General features: G+C 37.4%; 1 protein-coding gene across 1 annotated transcript in view; it reads left to right on the top strand.

Annotated features, from left to right (window-relative positions):
- The window catches only part of LOC140947398 (leucine--tRNA ligase, cytoplasmic-like), a 69752-nt gene that overhangs the window by 1649 nt on the left and 46307 nt on the right, over positions 1–21796 (top strand). The window contains exons 2-13 of the mRNA XM_073396485.1: positions 6152–6256; positions 6662–6681; positions 7714–7795; positions 13210–13215; positions 13985–14065; positions 15582–15671; positions 16522–16613; positions 17134–17209; positions 17857–17969; positions 18688–18751; positions 19611–19678; positions 20708–20804. Coding sequence (XP_073252586.1) covers positions 6152–6256; positions 6662–6681; positions 7714–7795; positions 13210–13215; positions 13985–14065; positions 15582–15671; positions 16522–16613; positions 17134–17209; positions 17857–17969; positions 18688–18751; positions 19611–19678; positions 20708–20804 — 894 coding nt within the window. The remainder of the gene's footprint in view (positions 1–6151; positions 6257–6661; positions 6682–7713; positions 7796–13209; positions 13216–13984; positions 14066–15581; positions 15672–16521; positions 16614–17133; positions 17210–17856; positions 17970–18687; positions 18752–19610; positions 19679–20707; positions 20805–21796) is intronic.

The raw sequence follows: 21796 nt of genomic DNA, 5'->3' as shown, positions 1-21796 counted from the left end.
TATCTTGGGATACTTATTGCATTGTATTGCAACAGCCTTGAAACTACTAGAGACTGAAAGAGCATTTTTAACAAAATTAATAGTGGGCCTTTCAATTTTTAGGTTTCAAAATCTAGCAGTACAATTTTACAGTTGTTTGAATAAATGAAAAAATACTATATGAAGCAATGGAAAAAATTACGATGGAAACAATGGAAAAAAAACGCTGGACTGTGTGCACGCTGTATGCATGCTGTCGTTACAACCCCTTATAACTTGCATGCCGTCATTCCAAGTCCTCAAATTATTGGCTTTTTTACTAATTCTCTTATGCTCTGCCCAGGGTTTAAGCTGTATCTCATAACTTTTGCATCAAGTAGGTCATGTGACTGGGAGCTACAAAGGACCTTATATGTGTATTAAGTTTAATTGGCTGGGTAACAGAGTTAAATTAAAACAGTTAACTGCTTAATACTGGTTGAGTAAGTGTCTGCTCTCTTCAACTTATGTTCTTGACTGTGACATGCATGACGTATAACAGTTCACACACGTTCATTGAGGGAGTTAAACATTTGACCTCATTTAATGTCGATAAATGTTTAACACCTTCAAAGAATGTGCTGAATGAATAATAAATTGAGGGCCATGCTTTACGTGGCATGTACAACGTTGTATAACACTTCACACACGTTCATTGAGGCAGTTAAACGTTTGACCTCATTTAATGTAGTTAAATGTTTAACAGCTTCAAAGAATGTGCTGAATGTATAATAAATTGAGGGCCATGCTGTTAAGTCTGACAAACTATCTACATGTAATGTATTTGGATGGTCCCATGTCCAAGTAAGCCTTAACTTTGTTCAGTCTGTCCTCTTCTATAAACACATCAATGAAATAGCACTTTCTTATTTGCTGAGTGAATTTGAGGTCTGCAAATAACAGTCAATCATCGGACATTGGCCGTCCAAAATTTGCGAGTGTCTGATGAAATCCCAACTTGGTTGAGATGGAGAATGTTTTTATTGTAAATCATTTTACTGTAAAGAAGAATTAAAAATCTGATTAAATCTTACTATGTTAAGGATGATCTCAGAGTCATTAAGTAGGATTGACTTGGGTAATTAAGTTTTTTTATGTTAGCGTAGTATGTCCTCTATTTTATCTGAAAGGTAGCAGAATGCTTCTTGAAAAGAAGTGAGATATCTCTTTTTGTTCATATTTTCGAGAGTCATCACAGTAAAATTCTGCTATGAATTGAAAACAGAACACAAGTTATTTGCACCAGTGTGGTATTCTGTTGTCGCAATGCTTCTGAAGATAAAATTGTGTTATTCATTACTTGAGAAAAGTTTCTGCCTGAAAATTTATAAACGGCACAAATTGATTGGTCCCATCACGATGATATTGTAATAGCTTGGTAACTTTGCAGACATTCTGAGTCCAATTAAATTGTTTGTTTATTGTTTATTGTTTTGTTTGCCAAAAATCAAATAAAATCTAATTACTTAAACTCTCATGGCGAGGAAGCCCAAGAGAAGCCACCGGGCTTATAAGGAATGGGCTCCCTCAGTTAGATAATTAGAACAAAATATTATCATAATTACACATGGGAAAATCAATGGCAGAGCTACAGTAAATCTTAAAATAAGTATATTAGATAGTCGTACTAATCATAGTTCTAGGCTAAAAAAAGCGAATTGACAAAAAGAAAGAAACAAAACAAAACAAAAGAAAATAAAAGAGCAAAGGAAGAAAAAAATATATATATATATATAAATTACTATTTATGATAAGAGGAATGCTTTCAGCTTACAGCAAAAGGAAGCGGTACTTGTTGCATTTCGAATTTCAAAACTAAGAGAGTTAAAAAATTTAGGACCTTGGAAACTGATAGAGAACTTTCTTATATTAGTCCTGCATTGTGGTAAATAAAAATGCTCCGAACTTCTAGTGCCATAAGAATGCACCTGGTGTGTCACCAAAAACATGTTATTGAAGCTATAAGGAAGTAAGCCAGATCTGTATTGATACATAAATTTTCCTATTTGAAGTTTGTAGATACTCTCAAGATTCAGAATTTTTAAATTTTTAAATAAGGGGTCAGTGTGAGCATCGAAAGCACTCCTCAACATTATTCTTACGACCCGTTTTTGAAGTGTGATTAATCTTCTGAGGTTTGATGGGTAGGTCGATGCCCAGACGCTCACACAGTAGAATAAGTATGGGTCGATAAGGCTAAAATAAAGCATCTGTAAGGAGGAATTATTAAGGCAAAAACTTGATTTATAAATTATACCTATGGCTTTAGACACTTTCCGAGCAACATTATGTATATGTGATTTCCATGTTAAATGTTCATCCAAAATTACACCAAGAAAAGTAGCTTCCTTAACACAATCAATCGAATAATTACTAATGTTAACAGCTAAATCAAGTGTTTGCCTGTTTTGTCTCGGTCTGAATATGATAAAATTAGATTTCTTAACATTAATAGATAGCTTATTTTTATATAACCAACATGTTATCTTTTTCAATTCTAAATTTACAACTTCCATAAGATAGGAAGCATCAGTATGCGAATAGAAGATATTAGTGTCATCAGCAAATAGTATGATGTATCAGCTCTAAGACCTTTAACACATTACATAGATCATTTATATATACTAAGAATAACAGGGGACCTAATGTGTGCAAATCACATCAAATTATTTCCTTTCTAGCTAATTCTCTCATACTCTGTCCAGAGTTTAAGCTGTATCTCATAACTTTTGCATCAAGTAGGTCATGTGACTGCAAGTATTAAGTCTCATTAGCTGGGTAATAGAGTTTAAAATTAAAACAGTTTACTGCTTAATGCTGGTTGAGTAAGTGTCTGCTTTCTTCATCTTATGTTCTTGACTGTACGTGGCATGTATGACGTTGTATAACACTTCACACACGTTCATTGAGGCAGTTAAACATTTGACCTCATTTAATGTTAGTTAAATGTTTAACAGCTTCAAAGAATGTGCTGAATGACTTGTATAATAAAGTGAGGGCCATGCTGTTAAGTCTGAGGAACTATCTATGTAATGTATTTGGATGGCCCCATGTCCAAGTATGCCTTAACTTTGTTCATTCTGTCCTCTTCTATAAACACATCAATGAAATAGCACTTTCTTATTTGCTGAGTGAATTTCAGGACTGCAAATAACAGTCAATCATCGGACATTGGCCATCCAAAATTTGCGACTGTCTGACGAAATCCCACTTTTGTTGTGATGGAGAATGTTTTTATTGTAAATCATTTTACTGTAAGGAAGAATTAAAAATCTGAGTAAATCTTACTTTGTGTTTTAAGGACGATCTTAGAGTCATGAAGGAACATTGACTTGGGTAATTAAGTTTTTTTTTACATTAGCGTAGTATTTCCTCTATTTTACCCAAAAGGTAGCATAATGCTCCTTGAAAAGTAGCAAATTATTTCTTTTGGTTCATATTTTCGAGAGTCATGACAGTGAATTTCTGCTATAAATTGAAAACAGTTCACAAGTTATTCACACCAGTGGTTCATATTTTCGAGAGTCATCACAGTAAATTTCTGCTATAAATTTAAAACAGTTCACAAGTTATTCACACCAGTGTGGTATTCTGTTGTTGCAATGCTTCTGAAGATAAAATTGCATTATTCATTACTTGACAAAAGTTTGCCTGAAAATTTATAATTGACAGAAATTATTTGGTCCCATCACGATGATATTGTAATAGCTTGGTAACTTTGCAGACATTGTGAGTCCAATCAAATGTGTGCAAATCACATCAAATTATTGGCTTTCTAGCTAATTCGATTCTCTCATGCTCTGCCCAGAGTTTAAGCTGCATCTCATAACTTTTGCATCAAGTAGGTTATGTGACTGCAAGTATTAACCCTTGTAATAGAGTTTAAAATTAAAACAGTTAGCTGCTTAATACTGGTTGAGTGAGTGTCTGCTTTCTTCATCTTATGTTCTTGACTGTGGCATGTACGACATTGTATAACACTTCACACACGTTCATTGAGGCAGTTAAACATTTGACCTCATTTAATGTTAGTTAAATGTTTAACAGCTTCAAAGAATGTGCTGAATGACTTGTATAATAAAGTGGGGGCCATGCTGTTAAGTCTGAGGAACTATCTATGTAATGTATTTGGATGGCCCCGTGTCTAAGTATGCCTTAACTTTGTTCAGTCTGTCCTCTTCTATAAACACATCAATGAAATAGCACTTTCTTATTTGCTGAGTGAATTTCAGGGCTGCAAATAATAGCCAATCATCGGACATTGGCCATCCAAAATTTGCAAGTGTCTGATGAAATCCCAACTTTGTTGAGAGGGAGAATGTTTTTATTGTAAATCATTTTACTGTAAAGAAGAATTAAAAATCTGAGTAAATCTTACTTTTTGTTAAGGATGATCTCAGAGTCATGAAGCAACATTGACGTGGGTAATTAAGTCTTTTTTGTTAGCGTAGTTTCCTCTATTTTAACCCAAAGGTAGCATAATGCTTCTCAAAAAGAGGCGAGATATCTCTTTTTGTTCATATTTGTTCATATGTGCAAGTCACATCAAATTATTGGCTTTCTAGCTAATTCTCTCATACTCTGCCCAGAGTTTAAACTGTATCTCATAACTTTTGCATCAAGTAGGTCATGTGCCCACAATTATTAAGTCTCATTGGCTGGGTAATAGAGTTTAAAATTAAAACAGTTTACTGCTTAATACTGGTCGAGTAAGTGTCTGCTTTCTTCATCTCATGTTCTTGACTATACGTGGCATGTACGACATTGTATAACACTTCACACGCGTTCATTGAGGCGGTTAAACATTTGACCTCATTTAATGTAGTTAAATGTTTAACAGCTTCAAAGAATGTGCTGAATGTATAATAAATTGAGGGCCATGCTGTTAAGTCTGACAAACTATCTACATGTAATGTATTTGGATGGCCCCATGTCCAAGTATGCCTTAACTTTGTTCATTATGTTTTCTTCTATAAACACATCAATGAAATCGCACTTTCTTATTTACTGAGTGAATTTCAGGGCTGCAAATAACAGTCAATCATTGGACATTGGCCCAAAAATCCAAAATTTGCGACTGTCTGACGAAATCCCACCTTTGTTGAGAGGGAGAATGTTTTTATTGTAAATCATTTTACTGTAAGGAAGAGTTAAAAATCTGAGTAAATCTTACTTTGTGTTAAGGACGATCTCAGAGTCATGCAGCAACATTGACTTGGGTAATTAAGTTTTTTTTACATTAGCGTAGTATGTCCTCTATTTTACCTGAAAGGTAGCATAATGCTTCTCGAAAAAAAGCAAATTATTTCTTTTGGTTCATATTTTTGAGAGTCATCACAGTAAATTTCTGCTATGAATTGAAAACAGTTCACAAGTTATTCGCAGCAGTGTGGTATTCTGTTGTTGCAATGCTTCTGAAGATAAAATTGCATTATTCATTACTTGACAAAAGTTTCTGCCTGAAAATTAAACGGCTTGCATTATTTAGGTACAATAAGCTCGGTAATTGTATGGATATAAAGTTCAACCTTTTTTTGGTGATGTCTGACCAAACTTTTGTTTTGTCCGACCAAGATGGTGTATTGTGTTTTAGTGGGACGTATGTCCTTTCAAGGGATATAAAATTATTTGCAGCCCTGAATTTAGGCATGCTCACCAAATCCACCCTTGACAATTCACCAGGCAATGTGACATTGCTGCTGCCTTTGTTTGAATTAACCTCTAAATACTTGAGCAGCAAAATGCCAGCCATTAGAACTTAAAATATCTTTCTGTTTACAAATTACATGTATTACTTGTATTTACGAAATGATTTGGGGTAATATTATTGTCAGTGATTTAAGAAAATGGGACTTTTAAATAAACGCTGCCATTGAATCAGCTAGCAAGGCATTGGAAATGCTAACAGGTTGCAATGCTGCAGCCATTAAATCAAATAACTATGTTAAAGACTTGTCAATTATTTTATTATTAATAGACTGTGGAAAATCGTTTTCATTTGTTAGTTTTGCAAATAAGTAGCACAAAAACAGGGTTGACATTGACAAAATAATTATACTGTGCATGTAAATGACAGTAACTTTGAATTTATGTCTGAACACTATATTTATGATTAGTTACTTGTCTGATATAGATTGACAGAAAAAGCACGGCAAAAGTTGACTATCTAAAGGAGGTTGAGGCACAAATCCAGAAAAGATGGGCAGAAAGCAAGGCGTTTGAAAGTGATGCTGTTCTCGTAAGAATGATGACATTCTCTTAAATGATTAAATAAATACTTCCCATATACCCTCTGATCGAAGGTCACAATGTTCTAACTTGCTCCAATGCAATATTAATACTGCTGCTTTATAAGTTTCAATTCATGTGATAGAAGGTCAAAAGGTACATGATCAGATTTTGAATAACAGAAGGTTAAACTTGCATGATCAGATGATGTTCTATGCATTTTATTCGTTCTTGCTTCTTGGAAATTCCAAGCTAATGTTGGCTACAAAAGGCTATACAATTAACCTTGCATAAAAACAAGCTGGAGATTAGGACTATGGACTCTTCTCATCTTGTCACCCGCCTTATTATACCGATATTGTCACTGTAATGATTGTTTTATTATTATATTAATCCTTTTTTTTTGTTTCTGTAGCCTGGTTCCTCTGAAGCTAAGTAAGTATTGCATTGATCCCTGATCAGGAATTTCTGGGTGGGAATGCACGGCTAGGACCCTGGAACCCCAGGGGCCCTACTCACATATTTTAATAACGGGGGGGTCCGAAGGATTTTTTTGGGTCTGACATTTTGGCCAAAAGGGATTTTCTTTGGGTCTATGAAAGACGCCGGGATTTTTTTGGGTCGCAAAAACAACACAGGGATTTTTTTGGGGTATTGTATTTTTCATCAGCTCAAATCAACTATAACATAAGCGCAATTTATAGTTTCGTTCTTGACCAAAACCAAAGTTGAAGTTGGCATGTTTTAGCTTTCCAGAAGATAAGTAATAAAATTTGCTGATGCAAAAACACTGAGGGATTTTTTTGGGTATGCTAAAAAAAGTAGGGATTTTTTTGGGTAGACAAATTCTGAAGTTGGGATTTTTTGGGGTATAAAATATGAACCTCTGTCGAACCCCCCCGTCATTAAAAAATGTGAGTGGGGCCCCTGGGCCTGGAGCCCTGGAACCCTGGAACCCTTAACCTATACCAGAGCTAGTTCAGCTGAATTTTGCTACCCCATAGTAGAGTAAATTCCCCAAATCCCCCCTATCCTAGAGTTTTCCAGAAACTAGTGAGGTCACTAGCACAGTAGCCTAGCCAAAACAAAACCTTATACCACAATCCCTAGTCTAGATAAAAACTTCAACCAACTGATCAGTTTCCTGAAAAATGATTCCCAATTCTAGACCCAAATGCTCTGATTTATATACCCTATCCTAGAGTAAACTGCTTGAAAACCAACCCTTCACAGCGGCACATACCTATATAGCCCATATATGGCAATGGCAGTACCACCCCCCCCCCCTTCCGTGACTTGAGCCACTACTCATCATTAACATTGAAATTATACATGTCCATGTAGTTTCTTTTTTTCTTGTTTTTTTTTCTAAACTACAGTGTTTAATTGTACAGGATGTTAAATAGAATGTAAACGTGGATGATTAATAGTTATTGAATGAATTGATCTTCATCTTGTTATTTGCAGTAAGGGAAAGTTTTTTGTCACATTTCCTTATCCTTACATGAATGGAAGACTTCATCTGGGACATACATTTACTCTTTCAAAGGTGTGGTAGGATAAAATTATGGAAAACTTTTCATTACGAATCTAGAAGGGAATAGTTTATTGTTTACAAGTAAAAAGTATATATATATCAGCAAGATGGGTTACTACAGTTTTAATTTTAGTATGCATGTATATTTACCCTTTCTTTTTCCAACAAACTTCTTCATAATAAAATCCAGTCTGAGTCAAAATGGCTCAGAAATCCTACATGTTGTATATGAGGAGCATGTGGAACTGTAAACTTTTCTTGGCTGTTGTTTGCTACTTTTATGTTAAAATCTTTTTAAACAAAGAAACACACTTTCAAAGTTAGAGTTTAATTACACTATAATAAATATTATTTTCATTTTATTTTTGTAAACTGCGGGCCTTGCAGGTTTCCTGCATTCTGTGTGTGAATCTGTCAAACATTTCTCTGTGATGAAAGCTTGTTTATTATGTGGCTACAATAGAACATGTGCTCTGATTGGCTGCTAAGCGGGCAATATTTTCTCTGGGCATTATATAATTACTAGCTAGGTGTCTAAGGCAAATACAATATGTTTTTTTAAACACAAAACTTTATAGTGGAATCCATATTATGGTCAATTGACAGCTGTCAGAAAATGTTATCAGCTGACCAGTGTCACATGACTATATCATGGGCTCAAGTGTACAACTCATTGAGGTGACGTGTGATTTAAGTTATCCACTGACCAGTTATTGGTTATTGATCGTGGGCTCAGGTCCAAAATTTGTTGTTGTCAAAGAAACTTTCTTGTGGTTTCGATTGCATCACCAGGTTCATTCTGTTCAGTAAACACAACCTCGAATAACCTCAGCTTGTATGCACAGATGTTGACAATTACTTCGTGTCTTTTTTTATTGTAATCATTTTAGAATAATGCTAATTAAACTCATTGCTAATGATGAGCTTGGAAACTGGTGCCTTAAAGGTTAGTGGGGGACCAAATGCAATAAGCAGAGAGGAGGTATCCATGGCAACCCTGGAAGCGGGAACCACCCCAGGAGCAGCCACTAACCGGCACAGTCACACTGAATAAATTCAGTGGAGATACTTACCTAAGAGAATACTTACCTGAGAAAATACTTACCAAACCACCAGGCAGGGAGGGAGGAGAGGGAGCAAGAATCCGCAATGATTCGCAAGAAGGCAAACATTGATCCGCGACTATCAGCAAGAATCCGCACTGATTTGCAAGAAGGCTAAGAAATGATCCGCTACAATCAGCAAGCAAAGCTACAATGCAAAGCAACACTAGCAAAAGGGCACACAAGGAGCCCTGCAATTCCCCGCGGGCCGCCCCGTAGGTCACATACTGAAGTGGGAGAAGACTGCTGGCCAACTCGCTCGAGTTTAACTTTGCCTAAATGATATTTAGCCACATTTAAACTCATCACTAATGATGAGCTTGGGAACTGGTGCCTTAAAGGTTAGTGGGGGGCCAAATGCAATAAGCAGAGAGGAGGTATCCATGGCAACCCTGGAAGCGGAAACCACCCAAAGAAACCCGTCTCCAGGTGCTTGGAGAACGGAGGGACCCGTCAACAGGGTGACTTGGTACCTCCGATCACCCAAACAAATCCCCAAGCACCAAACAACTCCCACAGCTGCGCAAATTACGAAGGCACTAACCTACAATTTTGTAGCTGATCCGCAAGCTAAAATAGGCAAAAAATCCTGAACCAGGACAGATGGCTGCCAAGCAAGCTACCCCGGGAAGCAGTGAGGATTGTGCAGTGACGGGATTCTGCATGGAACTGTGGAACGCGCTGAAGCTAGTTTTTGTGACAATGCAGCTAGCGAGTCAGCTAGTGATGTCATTGTAAGCAGGCTGCGCCGCTGCAATTTTGCTTCTGTAATAAATCTTTGTTTCTTTTGGTTGGGTATCCAAGGTTGCCTAGCAACAATGTGGCGACTACGCTCCAAAAATCTAGCTGATCCGCCAGCTGAAATAGGCAAAAGGTCCTGAACCAGGACAGATGGCTGCCAAGAAAGCTACCCCGGGAAGCAGTGAGGACTGTGCCGTGAAGGGATTCTGCATGGAACTGTGGAACATGAAGCTAGTTTTTGCGAGAGTGCAGCTAATGAGTCAGCCAGTGTCCTAATACAAGGCTGATAAGCGTTGTTGGGCCAATGGCCCATTGATTCAGAATCCCACTGCGAGCAGCAACAGAGGCAGCTCCAATAGGAAAGCTAGGGGAGAAGGAATTGCCCGGTATCTGAGCTGAAGTTATGATCTGCCTAAGCCAATCTGTAAGAATAGTGCGAGTGAGAGGCTGCCATTCGCAAACAAAAACAAGGGGCCAGACGAATACCCCCTAGAAGCAGGGAATATCATCATAGCGTGCACTGCATAGAGAGGATGCTAGTCAAGGCCAATGTGAATGAAAAGAGCCTTTCCGGAACGGGTCTGTCTTGGAGCCCTTGATTCGTATGCGCAAGGACGATGCAGCCGATGAAAAATCCACTGCAAAGTCCGGGACACTCAAGTGGAGGGATGACGAGTAGCTAGATAGGTTAGGTACCATGAACTCAGACGCACGCAGGAAACCTAAGTACCCCAGAAACGAGCTGCCCAGAACATCTGATGATCTGGAGGGCCGAGATCCAAAGACTGCAAGGTAACTAGCATCAATTAATCTCATCCCTTATAAGCAGCTGCATGGACGAAGGAGTACCCTGACAGCGCTTGATGCCATGAATGTCCCTTTGCAGGCGGAGACAATTTGCAAGCAGATGCGAGCACCCCTGATCCATGTGGAGAGCTCTAAAGCCTGATACATTAACCTTAATCAACAAATGCTGGAGAGTCCTCGCCAGAAACACAACAATTAGACAAGGCGTCCATTCGTCCATTAAGCATGAAGACCTTGATGGGTGCAAGTTGCCAAGCTGTCAGCAGAAGGAAATGAATTTCGCTTGGGCTGACGCATAGGAATGCCGAATCAAGGGAGCCAGGCCACGAGTACGAAAGGAGTCGCATTGCTGTTCTAAATCAGGGAAGTCAAGTCGGTAAGCAGGATGAGAACTCCGCATCGAAGCTGGACAAGGCTGAGTATTTGGAGCCAGCTGCCTGAATTCCTGCCAACGACAGTGAGAGCCAGCATCAGCACTCTGATTCATAACACCTTGCACATGTTGGGAGAAGCTATGACGTACCACTGCGAGCAGCAAAATGCGAAGCAACCGCATTAAGCAGGGAACTTTAGAAGTCCTAGCATTCGAGATGTGGACGACAGCATCGTGGTCAGAGCGAAAGAGTCATGCTTTCAGCCCCAGTGGTGGCACCAAAAAATGTGGGAAGCAATTTCTGGCAGGAACAGCTCCTTATAAGTGATAGATTGCTGCTGCTGAGCAGGAACCCGGGACCCAGAAGCCCTTTAGGAACATTCAATAGCCCAGTGATCCAGCTTCATCCAAGGGAACTGCCACATCAGCTTTAGGGAGCAAGCCTGGAAGGAGCCAAAAACCAACCCCATTCCACTGTGACAAGAACTGATGCTACCAAAGCAAGTCCAGATGACACTCTCTGTTGAGGCTAATCAGGTGATCCTTCTTGTGGAAGCAGCACAAAAGGTCGATCATGCAATGTAGGAAGGCTCTTCCTGGCCACACCACATTGGCAGCATAGTGTAGATGGCCAAAGAGGGACTCCAGTTTGCGTCTGTTGTACCACCTATGCGGAAGCCATGAGCTTATCAGGCCCTGCAAGGCCGATAGTTTGTCTGCTGGCAAGCGGGCAGCTTGATTGATAAAATCAAATTCAATTCCCAATACTACAAGCACCGTTGCAGGGCCCTCACAGTTCTCAAATGGAAAGCTAGGCCTGGCCATTTGCAAACTGCTAGCGCGGTACTCATGTTGTGCACACAGTGTGGGGAGGGGGAGACAGCGGTCACGAAGTCATTCAGAGCAAAGCAAGACACAAAGCGCCTTTCGCGAAAGAGAATTGATAATTTAGTCATGTGATGTCGCCCGGAACACTCGAGGATCGTAAGCAGAGTCATTTGGCTTTGGTCATAACTCTTTCTTTCTATTAGTTTGGTATCCGCACTTGCCTAGCAACAGTCATGACAGCGTCCCAATTGAGCTCAGCAGCGTGATGTCATTGTCAGCAGGCTGCACCGCTGCAATTTTGCTTCTGTCATAAATCTTTCTTTCTTTTGGTTTGGTATCCAAGATTGCCTAGCAACGATGTGGCGACTACGTTCCAACTGACTGCTTTTTTGGCCCGTTTTGGCCGTCAAGAAATAATTTTGGCTAGAAACATTGACTGCAGAAGTACTTTCCAGAATACATTGAAGCAATTTGGGCCAGTAGCTTCAAAATAAGAGCGAAAATCGAGATACAAGGGCATTTTTCAGTGCATCTCACTTCGCAGACGAGTTTGTGTATGTCGCAGGATATGGTTCTCCAGAGTGTTTTGTTCAGTTTGGCGTTTTACCGTCGAAACCTTTTTTGTTTTTTTTTTGAAATCTAGTTTGGAATTCAATTCACACCGTGGCCCACCCAAGTGTATTGGTGTCCTGGTTTGCGCTCCTTGCAGGTTTCCTGCATTCTGTGTGTGAATCTGTCAAACATTTCTCTGTGATGAAAGCTTGTTTATTATGTGGCTACAATAGAACATGTGCTCTGATTAGCTGCTAAGCGGGCAATATTAACTCTGGGCATTATATAATTACTAGCTAGGTGTCTAAGGCAAATACAATATGTTTTTTTAAACACAAAACTTTATAGTGGAATCCATATTATGGTCAATTAACAGCTGTCAAAAATGTTATCAGCTGACCAGTGTCACATGACTATATCATGGGCTCAAGTGTACAACTCATTGAGGTGACGTGTGATTTAAGTTATCCACTGACCAGTTATTGGTTATTGATCGTGGGCTCAGGTCCAAAATTTGTTGTTGTCAAAGAAACTTTCTTGTGGTTTCGATCGCATCACCAGGTTCATTCTGTTCAGTAAACACAACCTCGAATAACCTCAGCTTGTATGCACAGATGTTGACAATTACTTCGTGTCTTTTTTTATTGTAATCATTTTAGAATAATGCTAAAAAGGCAATATTATATATAACTCACTTATTAACCTTGTCCACCTGGTTATTACAGGGAAATCTCAAACCTTGGCCTTGATGTATTGACCTCACTATACATCAAGGCCTCAGTCTGAGATTTCCCTAAGGTAATAAGCAGTTTGTATTGCTCCATAACAAAATGAATTAAATAATATTATTATTGCTTTTGCCCTTACCTGGAACGTCCCTTATATTTTAATGACGGTGTTTTACTCTAGCTAGTGCATGTCATTTGTGCATGACAATTCAATGCTATTAAAAATAAGTTTTATTTTTCTTTCTTTTCATGATCAATTCTGGCTGTCCATTTTTTCATGGGTTCCTTTTAAAGGCTGAGGTGAGAATTGACTATAATCTGCTTTAGCTCCTCGATTAACTGCAAGGTATACTCAGCATTGCCTGAGATTTTAGGGGCTTTCAATTGTGACTGACCATTTTTTTGCTATGCTACTTCTGGTTTCTCAGTGTTGATGTCTGCATGCGTAATGAGTGCAAAAATTCCATACTCTTGACATGTCATAACCCAGATCTGGGGTATTTTGGCCATCAGCATGGAATTTCTGCACTCATTCCTCAGACGTTATTTTGCAGGGAAACGAATGGTGGCATAATCACGAAATGTTGGCTGTTTTCTTGGGCTAGCCAGCGCCAAAGTTGAATATTACTACCATGGTTGGCAAATCCCCACAATCCAGCTCCAAGTCACTAGATACCAGATTCATGTCATACAGGTTAAATTATTATTACAACATGAGGTGTAAGTTGGGTTGGGGAAATGCATAAAGCCTGCACTGCTACTTGAATATGCTGCAAAGCCATTTTGGCAGACTAAAGCTTGCCATGGTCAACATTCTAGATACATGAGCCTGTCCTTTTGTGTAGGGCTGCTCAGCTGGGGGATTAACTTTATCAGATTGTTTCATTAACATATTATTCTATAAGTTTTAAAATTAATAGATGGTAAAAAAATAAATAAATAAGAGTTGTTCTACAATGTATGTAGTTGTAGATGCTAATAGATTTGCATTAAGCTAAGTTTACTGTCATCGGTTACTTTAACTCATTTATAAATTTGTTTATTATTTTATATATAACTTTTTTGTCAGTTTGCTACTGGTTATGAAAGACTGAAAGGAAAGCGTTGCCTGTTTCCCTTTGGTTTGCACTGTACAGGAATGCCAATCAAAGTGAGTCTTTGTTAATGATTTATTGGAATGGTCAAAGCAAAACTATGTTAAACTGACAGTTTTTGTGGACTTTAAATTAAAATGGCTCCAAAGCAGTTTATTTTCTTTAAGTTCCTAAATTTTCATTTCAATAAGCTAGTTTTGATGGATAAACAGGTTACCTGTAAATCTGCATTATTTTTTATCATCTCTTTTTCTTATATAGTTAGAATGAGGACATTCATATCTTTCAAGAACTGTGAGACATTGATTCATGCACTTGTACCGTCAAAGTTAGATTATTGTAATTTTCTCCGGTCTGGTCTTTCACAAAGATTCAGAGGTTGCAGTATGTTCAGAACTCTGCTGCATGTGTATCCTTCTTCCTGGTACTAGGACTGAATCATCACAGCATTATATTACACCCATAGCTGAAAAAAAATACATTGGCTTCTAGTGGTCAAGCAAATTGATTTTAAAAATGTTGCTTTTGCCATTTAAGTCTTAAATGATTTGTCACCTGTTTATTTTCTTGAACTCTTTTTGGTGTGTTTTCTATCAAGAACATTGTGCTCAAGCTTCTAGTAAATCTTTGCTTGTAATTCTCAAGAAAAATTATATGGTCAAAGCACTTAATTTTTTGTACATTGCACCAATACAGTAAATACCCACTGATAAGAACCTACTTTTTTTGAAGTCTTGCAAAATAGGTTCTTATATTTTGGGGTACTTATCGGCAATTTAGGCTAGCTAAGTAGGTTCTTTATTAGGTTCGTAGTTTTTGTGAAGGAGATAATGGATTAAATGTTGATTAGCAGAAAAATAAATATACATTTCATTTATTCACAATTATTGTATTATCATAACCCTAACAAAACTGATTACTGGATATTATATACAGTTTAATGCAGTATGTTCTTGTTATTCTTAAATTTACAACTCAAAGTTATATCTGCTTGATCTTGCTTTGCTAAACAGGTTCTTGTATTAAAGTAGGTATTTGAGTATTAAAGCGGCAAATTTCTGCCAGGAGGTTCTTAATTTGCAGGTTCTTATTAGTGGGTGTTTATACTGTATTATGGAACTTTTTTCTGGAGGAAGACTTTTAAAAAAAATTTTTCAAGCTTAACACATTTTTGACATGCAATTTTAACATATTTGTCATTAACAACTGCATTGCTTATTGGAGTTGGGTGCCCCGGGATGTCCAGGGGCTTCCATTTTTTGGCAAGCCGCCAGCAGCCCCTTGACAGAGTTACATCCCCATGGCTGGTAAACCTGCACCTTCCACCCATTAGCCCCCATGCAAATGGAAGCAGGCACCTGTCACACTCATTTATCAGTGGAAAAATAAAAGGGGGGAGGGATGGGGATAAATGAATGGTCCAAAGGCTAAAGAAGGGGAGTGGCTGCCAGGAAACCCCCCATGTTTTACTAATGTGCACACCGCATGGTTTTTACACCTCACAACAACCATTATTAATAGTTTAGTTTCAGTTTGTGCTTGCACTGACAGAATTCTGATTTATTTTTTCAGGCTTGTGCTGACAAGTTAAAACGTGAAATGACTGAATTTGGATTTCCACCCAAATTCCCTGTCAGTGGAGAAAAAGAGGAAGCAAAGCAGGTAACACAAAAATGACTAAGATACTACGGGTGTTTTGGATTGATTGGTTGAGAGGTTTGTTTGTATGAGAGTATGTCAACACCAGTTATTTTTGTAGTAGGTATGCTGCACTGCATAAGGGACCGTACAATAAAAAAATGGGAGTGTGGGGTGGGCAGAGTGTAAAGTTATGTGCTAAGAGAGGGCAGTGAGAAGAGGTGGTGATATCAAATTATATTTCAACTACAATTTAATTGTCAAATGTTCAAAATATGAGAAACTGACATCCTGTTTTTAATTAGAAAAATTTTAATGTTTAAAAGTTACTTACTAGGAAATATAGCAGAGGGCATCAGGGACCATTCATTATTTATATATATGGAGAGTGGGTTGGGAAAAAAAGCTACTGGGCTTTGGAATTTTTTCTCCCTAAGTCAAAATATTTAGAAAAGTATTACTTTAATGTTTATGAGTTCCTTGATCAACAAGGGATGCATTCATGCTTAATTTGAATTCATAGCAAAAGTCTGTAACAGATGCAAGTGCATCTTAATTATGATTATAGTATGTAAAAGTCTGTATTCTGTACCATCTTTAATTAATTAAATAATTAATTAATTTTATTTATTTTTTTGCCACACAAAAGTAAAAGTATGAGAAGCATGAGATGGATGTGATTAGAGAGATGGAAATGGTGAGGAGGAGATCTCGTAAAAAATATGGAAAGCTTATGAGAGATTAGGCCTCTTCGAACAGGCTGTAGTTGTTTACATCAAGTAAAGCAAAAGATGTCGTAATTAGGGATTTGGTAGTGGAGGCATTCAGATAAGAGAGTCAAGACAAAATATTGTTGTGAATTTTTTTCTCACAGATGAAAAGCAAAATTGCTGCAAAAACAGGTGGTCTGGAATATCAGTGGCAGATCATGCAGGCTTTAGGCTTAGGTGATGAGGAAATTAAGAAGTAAGGACCTCTTTTTCTTGGATAGTATTACAATAGTTATTCAGCCATGTGCATGTGTTGAGGTTACAGCGTCTACACAACTGAGTGGACTTCAGGATAATGTGCCATCAGTTTGAAAAAAAATTCCTACATTATTGGTGAAAAATAAGGGGATGATTTTAATTTCAGTCAAAAATAGTATCAAAAATAAAACTGTGTAAAATTTTAAGTGTCCAAAGTTTTTACAATACAATAAAGAACTTTATTAAAGAACTTACTTGGAGAAGGCTTTACCATGCAATTTCAAGACTAGTGTTTATGGATGGTGACAAACAAGATGGATATAAAGGCTCTGACATGGTGCAGCGGGTGGATACAAAAATAATCATCATTGAAACAAAATATTGATGACAACAATAGGAGCTTTCTTTGTCATGGCAATAAAAGCAATAAATAAAAACAACATGTTTTCCAACCGAAAAGCTCATTTTATTCAGGGAAAGCTGAATGTTACCAATATTTTTTATTGAATTGATTTCAGGTTTGCTGATGCTGATCATTGGCTACAATATTTCCCTCCTTTAGCGAAATCAGACCTCCAATGTATGGGACTTAAGGTAAGCCAACAAAGTATTCATACCATAAAAGTTGACCGGAAAAATTAGTTCTTTTATGTATATTATACTGGTTTTAAGTGTGTTTGCAAGTCCTCATACTTAAATACCCCAAATTCAAAACTCATAACAGATGCAAACAGAGTACATTGTAAACTATAAAGTGTGTGAGATGGGAGCTTTAAATATGTACACAATAGACTTTCTATGAACTTTTAAGGTGGATGTCCATCGTCGCGTAATCTCTACTTATGTGTACATGCACATAAATTTTACTCACAAAAATAGAGGCAAGATATAAAGTGTCAGAAAGAATAAAGAATAAAGTGTGTGAAGTTGAGTGAGGTTCAATTATGTGTGACTTTTCATACATTGCCTGTATTTTATATGTGAAAGTAAATTGTATGCACGTACGCCGTAAAAATTATGTCAAATTAGGTCCACTCTTGGATATTACAGATGAACAGTGAATGTTTACTTTAATGATAATAGTAAGTTATTTAGCTATGATATGAAGTTTTTAAAGTATTTTAATAATTGGAATTCCTAAAGAGGACTTCAATCAGGCTTATTCTGATGCTTTTGCAAATTATTTGTTCATTTTATACTTTGTAATTCTGACTGAAAAGCCAACCTTTTGCTTATATTAGGTGGATTGGAGACGTACTTTCATCACCACACACGTCAATCCATATTATGACTCATTTGTTAGATGGCACTTTTGGACTCTGAAGGATCGCGGTAAAGTCAAGTTTGGAAAAAGGTATTTAATACAGTGACATAATTATGTTAGCTCTAACATTAAGTGAATAAGAGACTCTAGACTTTCAAAAAGTCCTTCATCCGATTTAATATGGCGCAGGACGATGGTTGAAACTTGTAAGGTCAACTTGTAGCAAGTCTAAAGAGACTCCCTCTGGTAGATTCTCTTGCTTAGTATAAATTGTGTTTAAAAATCATATCCTCAGTAAAAAAATGAGTAATTTGTCTATTGTTTATCAAGTTGACTTTATTCCTTGGTCAGACCTGATCTTGAGGAAAAACCAGAAATATAACTAACAGAATCTCATCTTTTGAGTTGTTTGAAAAAATACTGAACGATATGTAGCTACTGGAAATAATATTTCTGAGGCAAAATTTAAAAAAATATATCATTCACTAATTTGTGTTACTATAATATCAAATGAGAAAGTACTTGGCAATTTTTGTTAATTGTTGTATTAGGAGAATTCCTGATGAAACATATTTTCAAATTGGTGGGAGGTAGGGGGTTCATGACTTCTATAGGTCACTTGAAGCACCACACAGTATTCTTTTAATAAGCTAGCCAATTGTTCACCCATACCTTTAAATTTGATAGCTTTTGTGAGCACTTTGCAAAAGGAAACCAAAATGAGGTTTTTCATGGATAAATATAATATTTATCTAGTTAATTATTAATTGATAATGGCTATTTGCTCAATTGAATTTTTTCATATCAGGTACACAATATTCTCACCCAAGGATGGTCAACCCTGCATGGATCATGACAGACAGACTGGAGAGGTAGGCCTGATGCATATGATTTCATCTCTCTAGATGGAACAATGTTATTGTATATCTGTCATCACTTTTTCTTCTTTATACCTGTCTTGTACCTTCACGTATCATTTTGAGGCTTGCCAGTATTAATTCTTTACTGCATACCAGCCAGTAGCTATAACTGTGGCATTATTTTCATGATATCAAACAAAGAAGGTGGTGAAAACTTTTGCTTACAATTTTGGCAACTTGTATCAATATGCAAGTATTTTGACCCAAGCTTATTAGAAATTTTTTAACTTATGACCTCAATTAAGTTTGTACTGTATTTATTGCTCCTTCATGTCAATTACAAGCATGTTTATCTCATTCGCCACACCGGGCATTTGTCTTTTTCCTTCACCCATAACAGAACAAACTGCAAATGCCCCATGCTGGATCCAGCCATTGATACAAGACAAAAGACAAATTAATGGTAGACAAATGGCAGGGAGGGGAGGCAGAGGGTGGGACATGGGTATGCTTAGATTGACTGAACCATAAAAGTAAAAATAAAAAGAAGATACTGTTAGTTGTTTGCCTGAAAAACGTTTTGAAAACTGTTTTTGACTGTTTTTGTATCTTTTTTAACTGATCAATATGAATGATAACTGTCGTGAACAATTTTTTTTTTACATTTATCTTATTTTTTGGGCAAGAGTTTTTTAATATTATGGTGTATTCATTTGCATACAGATTAATCATTAGGTGAATCAAGTCATTAGCAGACAACTGTTGTAAAAGCCATCAGTTTAGATGTATTGATGTCATATATACTGTTAATTTAGCTTTGAGCTGGAACTAATGTAATTTTGCTTCATGTTGTTATCACATTTCTCACAAGGGCGTAGCACCACAGGAGTACACTGGAATTAAAATGAAGATTTGTGAACCGTTTAAAGGAAAACTCAGGTATAATTTGTTATGCATTAGCAGGCAGTGTTATTCTAAGTAAGCACTTTCTTCATGTGATTGTTTGATAAACTTGCAGACCAATTAACCCACTACTTGTTTATCTGATGACTGACAGACTATGGACCTGGGCTCTTTACATGGAGGGAGAATTATCCTAGCTCCAGGAAGATCCTAGAAGGCGAATCATCCTATTGCCTCATATTTTCTGTATTCAGTTTACATGCTAAGCTTTATACTTGTGCCTAGCGCTGGGATCTTCCTAGTACTAGAATATTCTTAGCTGAGAGGTAGGGAGATACTAGCACCATGTTGCTAGGAAGACCCTTTTTAAGTATTAAGGATAATCCAGACAAAAAAGAGCAGCGGGTGGCTCAGTGGATAACCAAAACAAAAAAGCCAACAATTTCGTTTGGTGCCCCCATTTTGTAAAGAACTGCCATCCACTACTGAAAGTTAGTTATTAATGCTCGTAAAGAAAGTAGAGGGGCCTGAATTACATCTTTGCTATTGTCGCCTGCCATCTTTAATTGCTTTTCTACTTGTTAATCACCTGGGCTAAAATTTCTGTGGTAACCCGACAAAAAGTTGTTTCTTCCTTCCAGGATCTCCCAGGTGCTAGGCTCGTCATCCCTATATGCATATACACAGCCCCTAATGCACACTTATAAACTCCCCAATTGTCTAACTGATTAAGATGACCAGCAACTGACTCACAGCTGACTGCCTGGCTGACTTTTTACTTGGTTGTGACTGGCTAACTGACCTAAATGATTATTGTTATTAACTTGCTTGGATGACTTTCTTACTGTCTCAATCTGTCTGACTGACAGATTAATAAAGTTTATTGTATTGTTTTGCTTTGCACTGCGTTGTGTTGCGTTTTGTTGTGTTGGGCTATGTTGTGTTTTGTTGTGATATATTGTATTGTTTTGTATTAGTTAATTAATTAGGTAACAGAATAGATGTATCAGTCTATTAACTAATGGAAGTTTTGGTTGACGACATGATTCTTTGTTACATTATCAGTGCCTTATCAGGAAAGAATGTGTTCCTAATGGCAGCAACACTGAGACCAGAAACAATGTACGGGCAGACAAACTGCTGGGTTCAACCAGACATTACGGTAAGAATATTATTATTATTATTATTATTATTATTATTATTATTATATTGTTATTTGTACACGTTGCATCTGATACAATAGGCCATTTTACAGTTTCTGTGCTCAGTGCCCTGGCCTTTGAATAGAAGCAACGCTGGCGGTGACCTTGTTTTGTTACAAAGCGTCTTGTTTTTCATATGTATATTAACCGGGGCTTCTGATATTTCGCGGAAAAAAAGCAAAATTTCGCGGGATTTTCGGGGGCAAATTCGCGGAAAAATCGGCCGATTTCGCGGGATTTTCGCGGGAAAAAAGTCAAAATTCGCGGAACAATCGGCCGATTTCGGGCGATTTTCGCGGGAAAAAAGTCAAAATTCGCGGAACAATCGGCCGATTTCGCGGGATTTTCGCGGGAAAAAAGTCAAAATTCGCAGAACAATCGGCCGATTTCGGGCGATTTTCGCGGGAAAAAAGTCAAAATTCGCGGAACAATCGGCCGATTTCGGGCGATTTTCGCGGGAGAAAAGTCAAAATTCGCAGAAAAATCGGCCCATTTCGCGGGATTTTAGCGGAAAAAAGTCAATTTTCGAAGAATTTTCAGAGGCAAATTTTTAGGAAAATCGGCCGATTTCAGGGGAAATTTCGAGGGAAACTTCGCCAAGAAACAATCAGTAAAAAACAACCGATTTCGCTGGGGGTTTTTTTTGGCAAATTTCGCTAAAATCGATTAATTTTGCGTCGATATGACCAACGTTGGTGAACGTTTTTTTAAACAGGGATAATCATTTGCTCTTTCAACAACAGTTCGCTCTAGAAATGAGCGAATGTTAAAGCCATTAACATTATGGTTAGTGCCCAGTTTTTCGCAACGTTCATCTAAAAACGCCTGGTAGTTTTGGGACGTTGTTTACTCGTTGCAGTGACGAAGTTTCAAGCTGAATTTGGACGTTTGGGGCGAATAAAACCGGTCTAATAGCCAAGATAAGTATTAAATATGTTTTGCCGACATGTAT

The sequence above is a fragment of the Porites lutea genome, chromosome 9 (assembly GCF_958299795.1).
Source record: "Porites lutea chromosome 9, jaPorLute2.1, whole genome shotgun sequence".
Classification (NCBI taxonomy): Eukaryota; Metazoa; Cnidaria; class Anthozoa; order Scleractinia; family Poritidae; genus Porites; species Porites lutea.
This window is presented reverse-complemented; position numbering and strand designations above follow the sequence as displayed.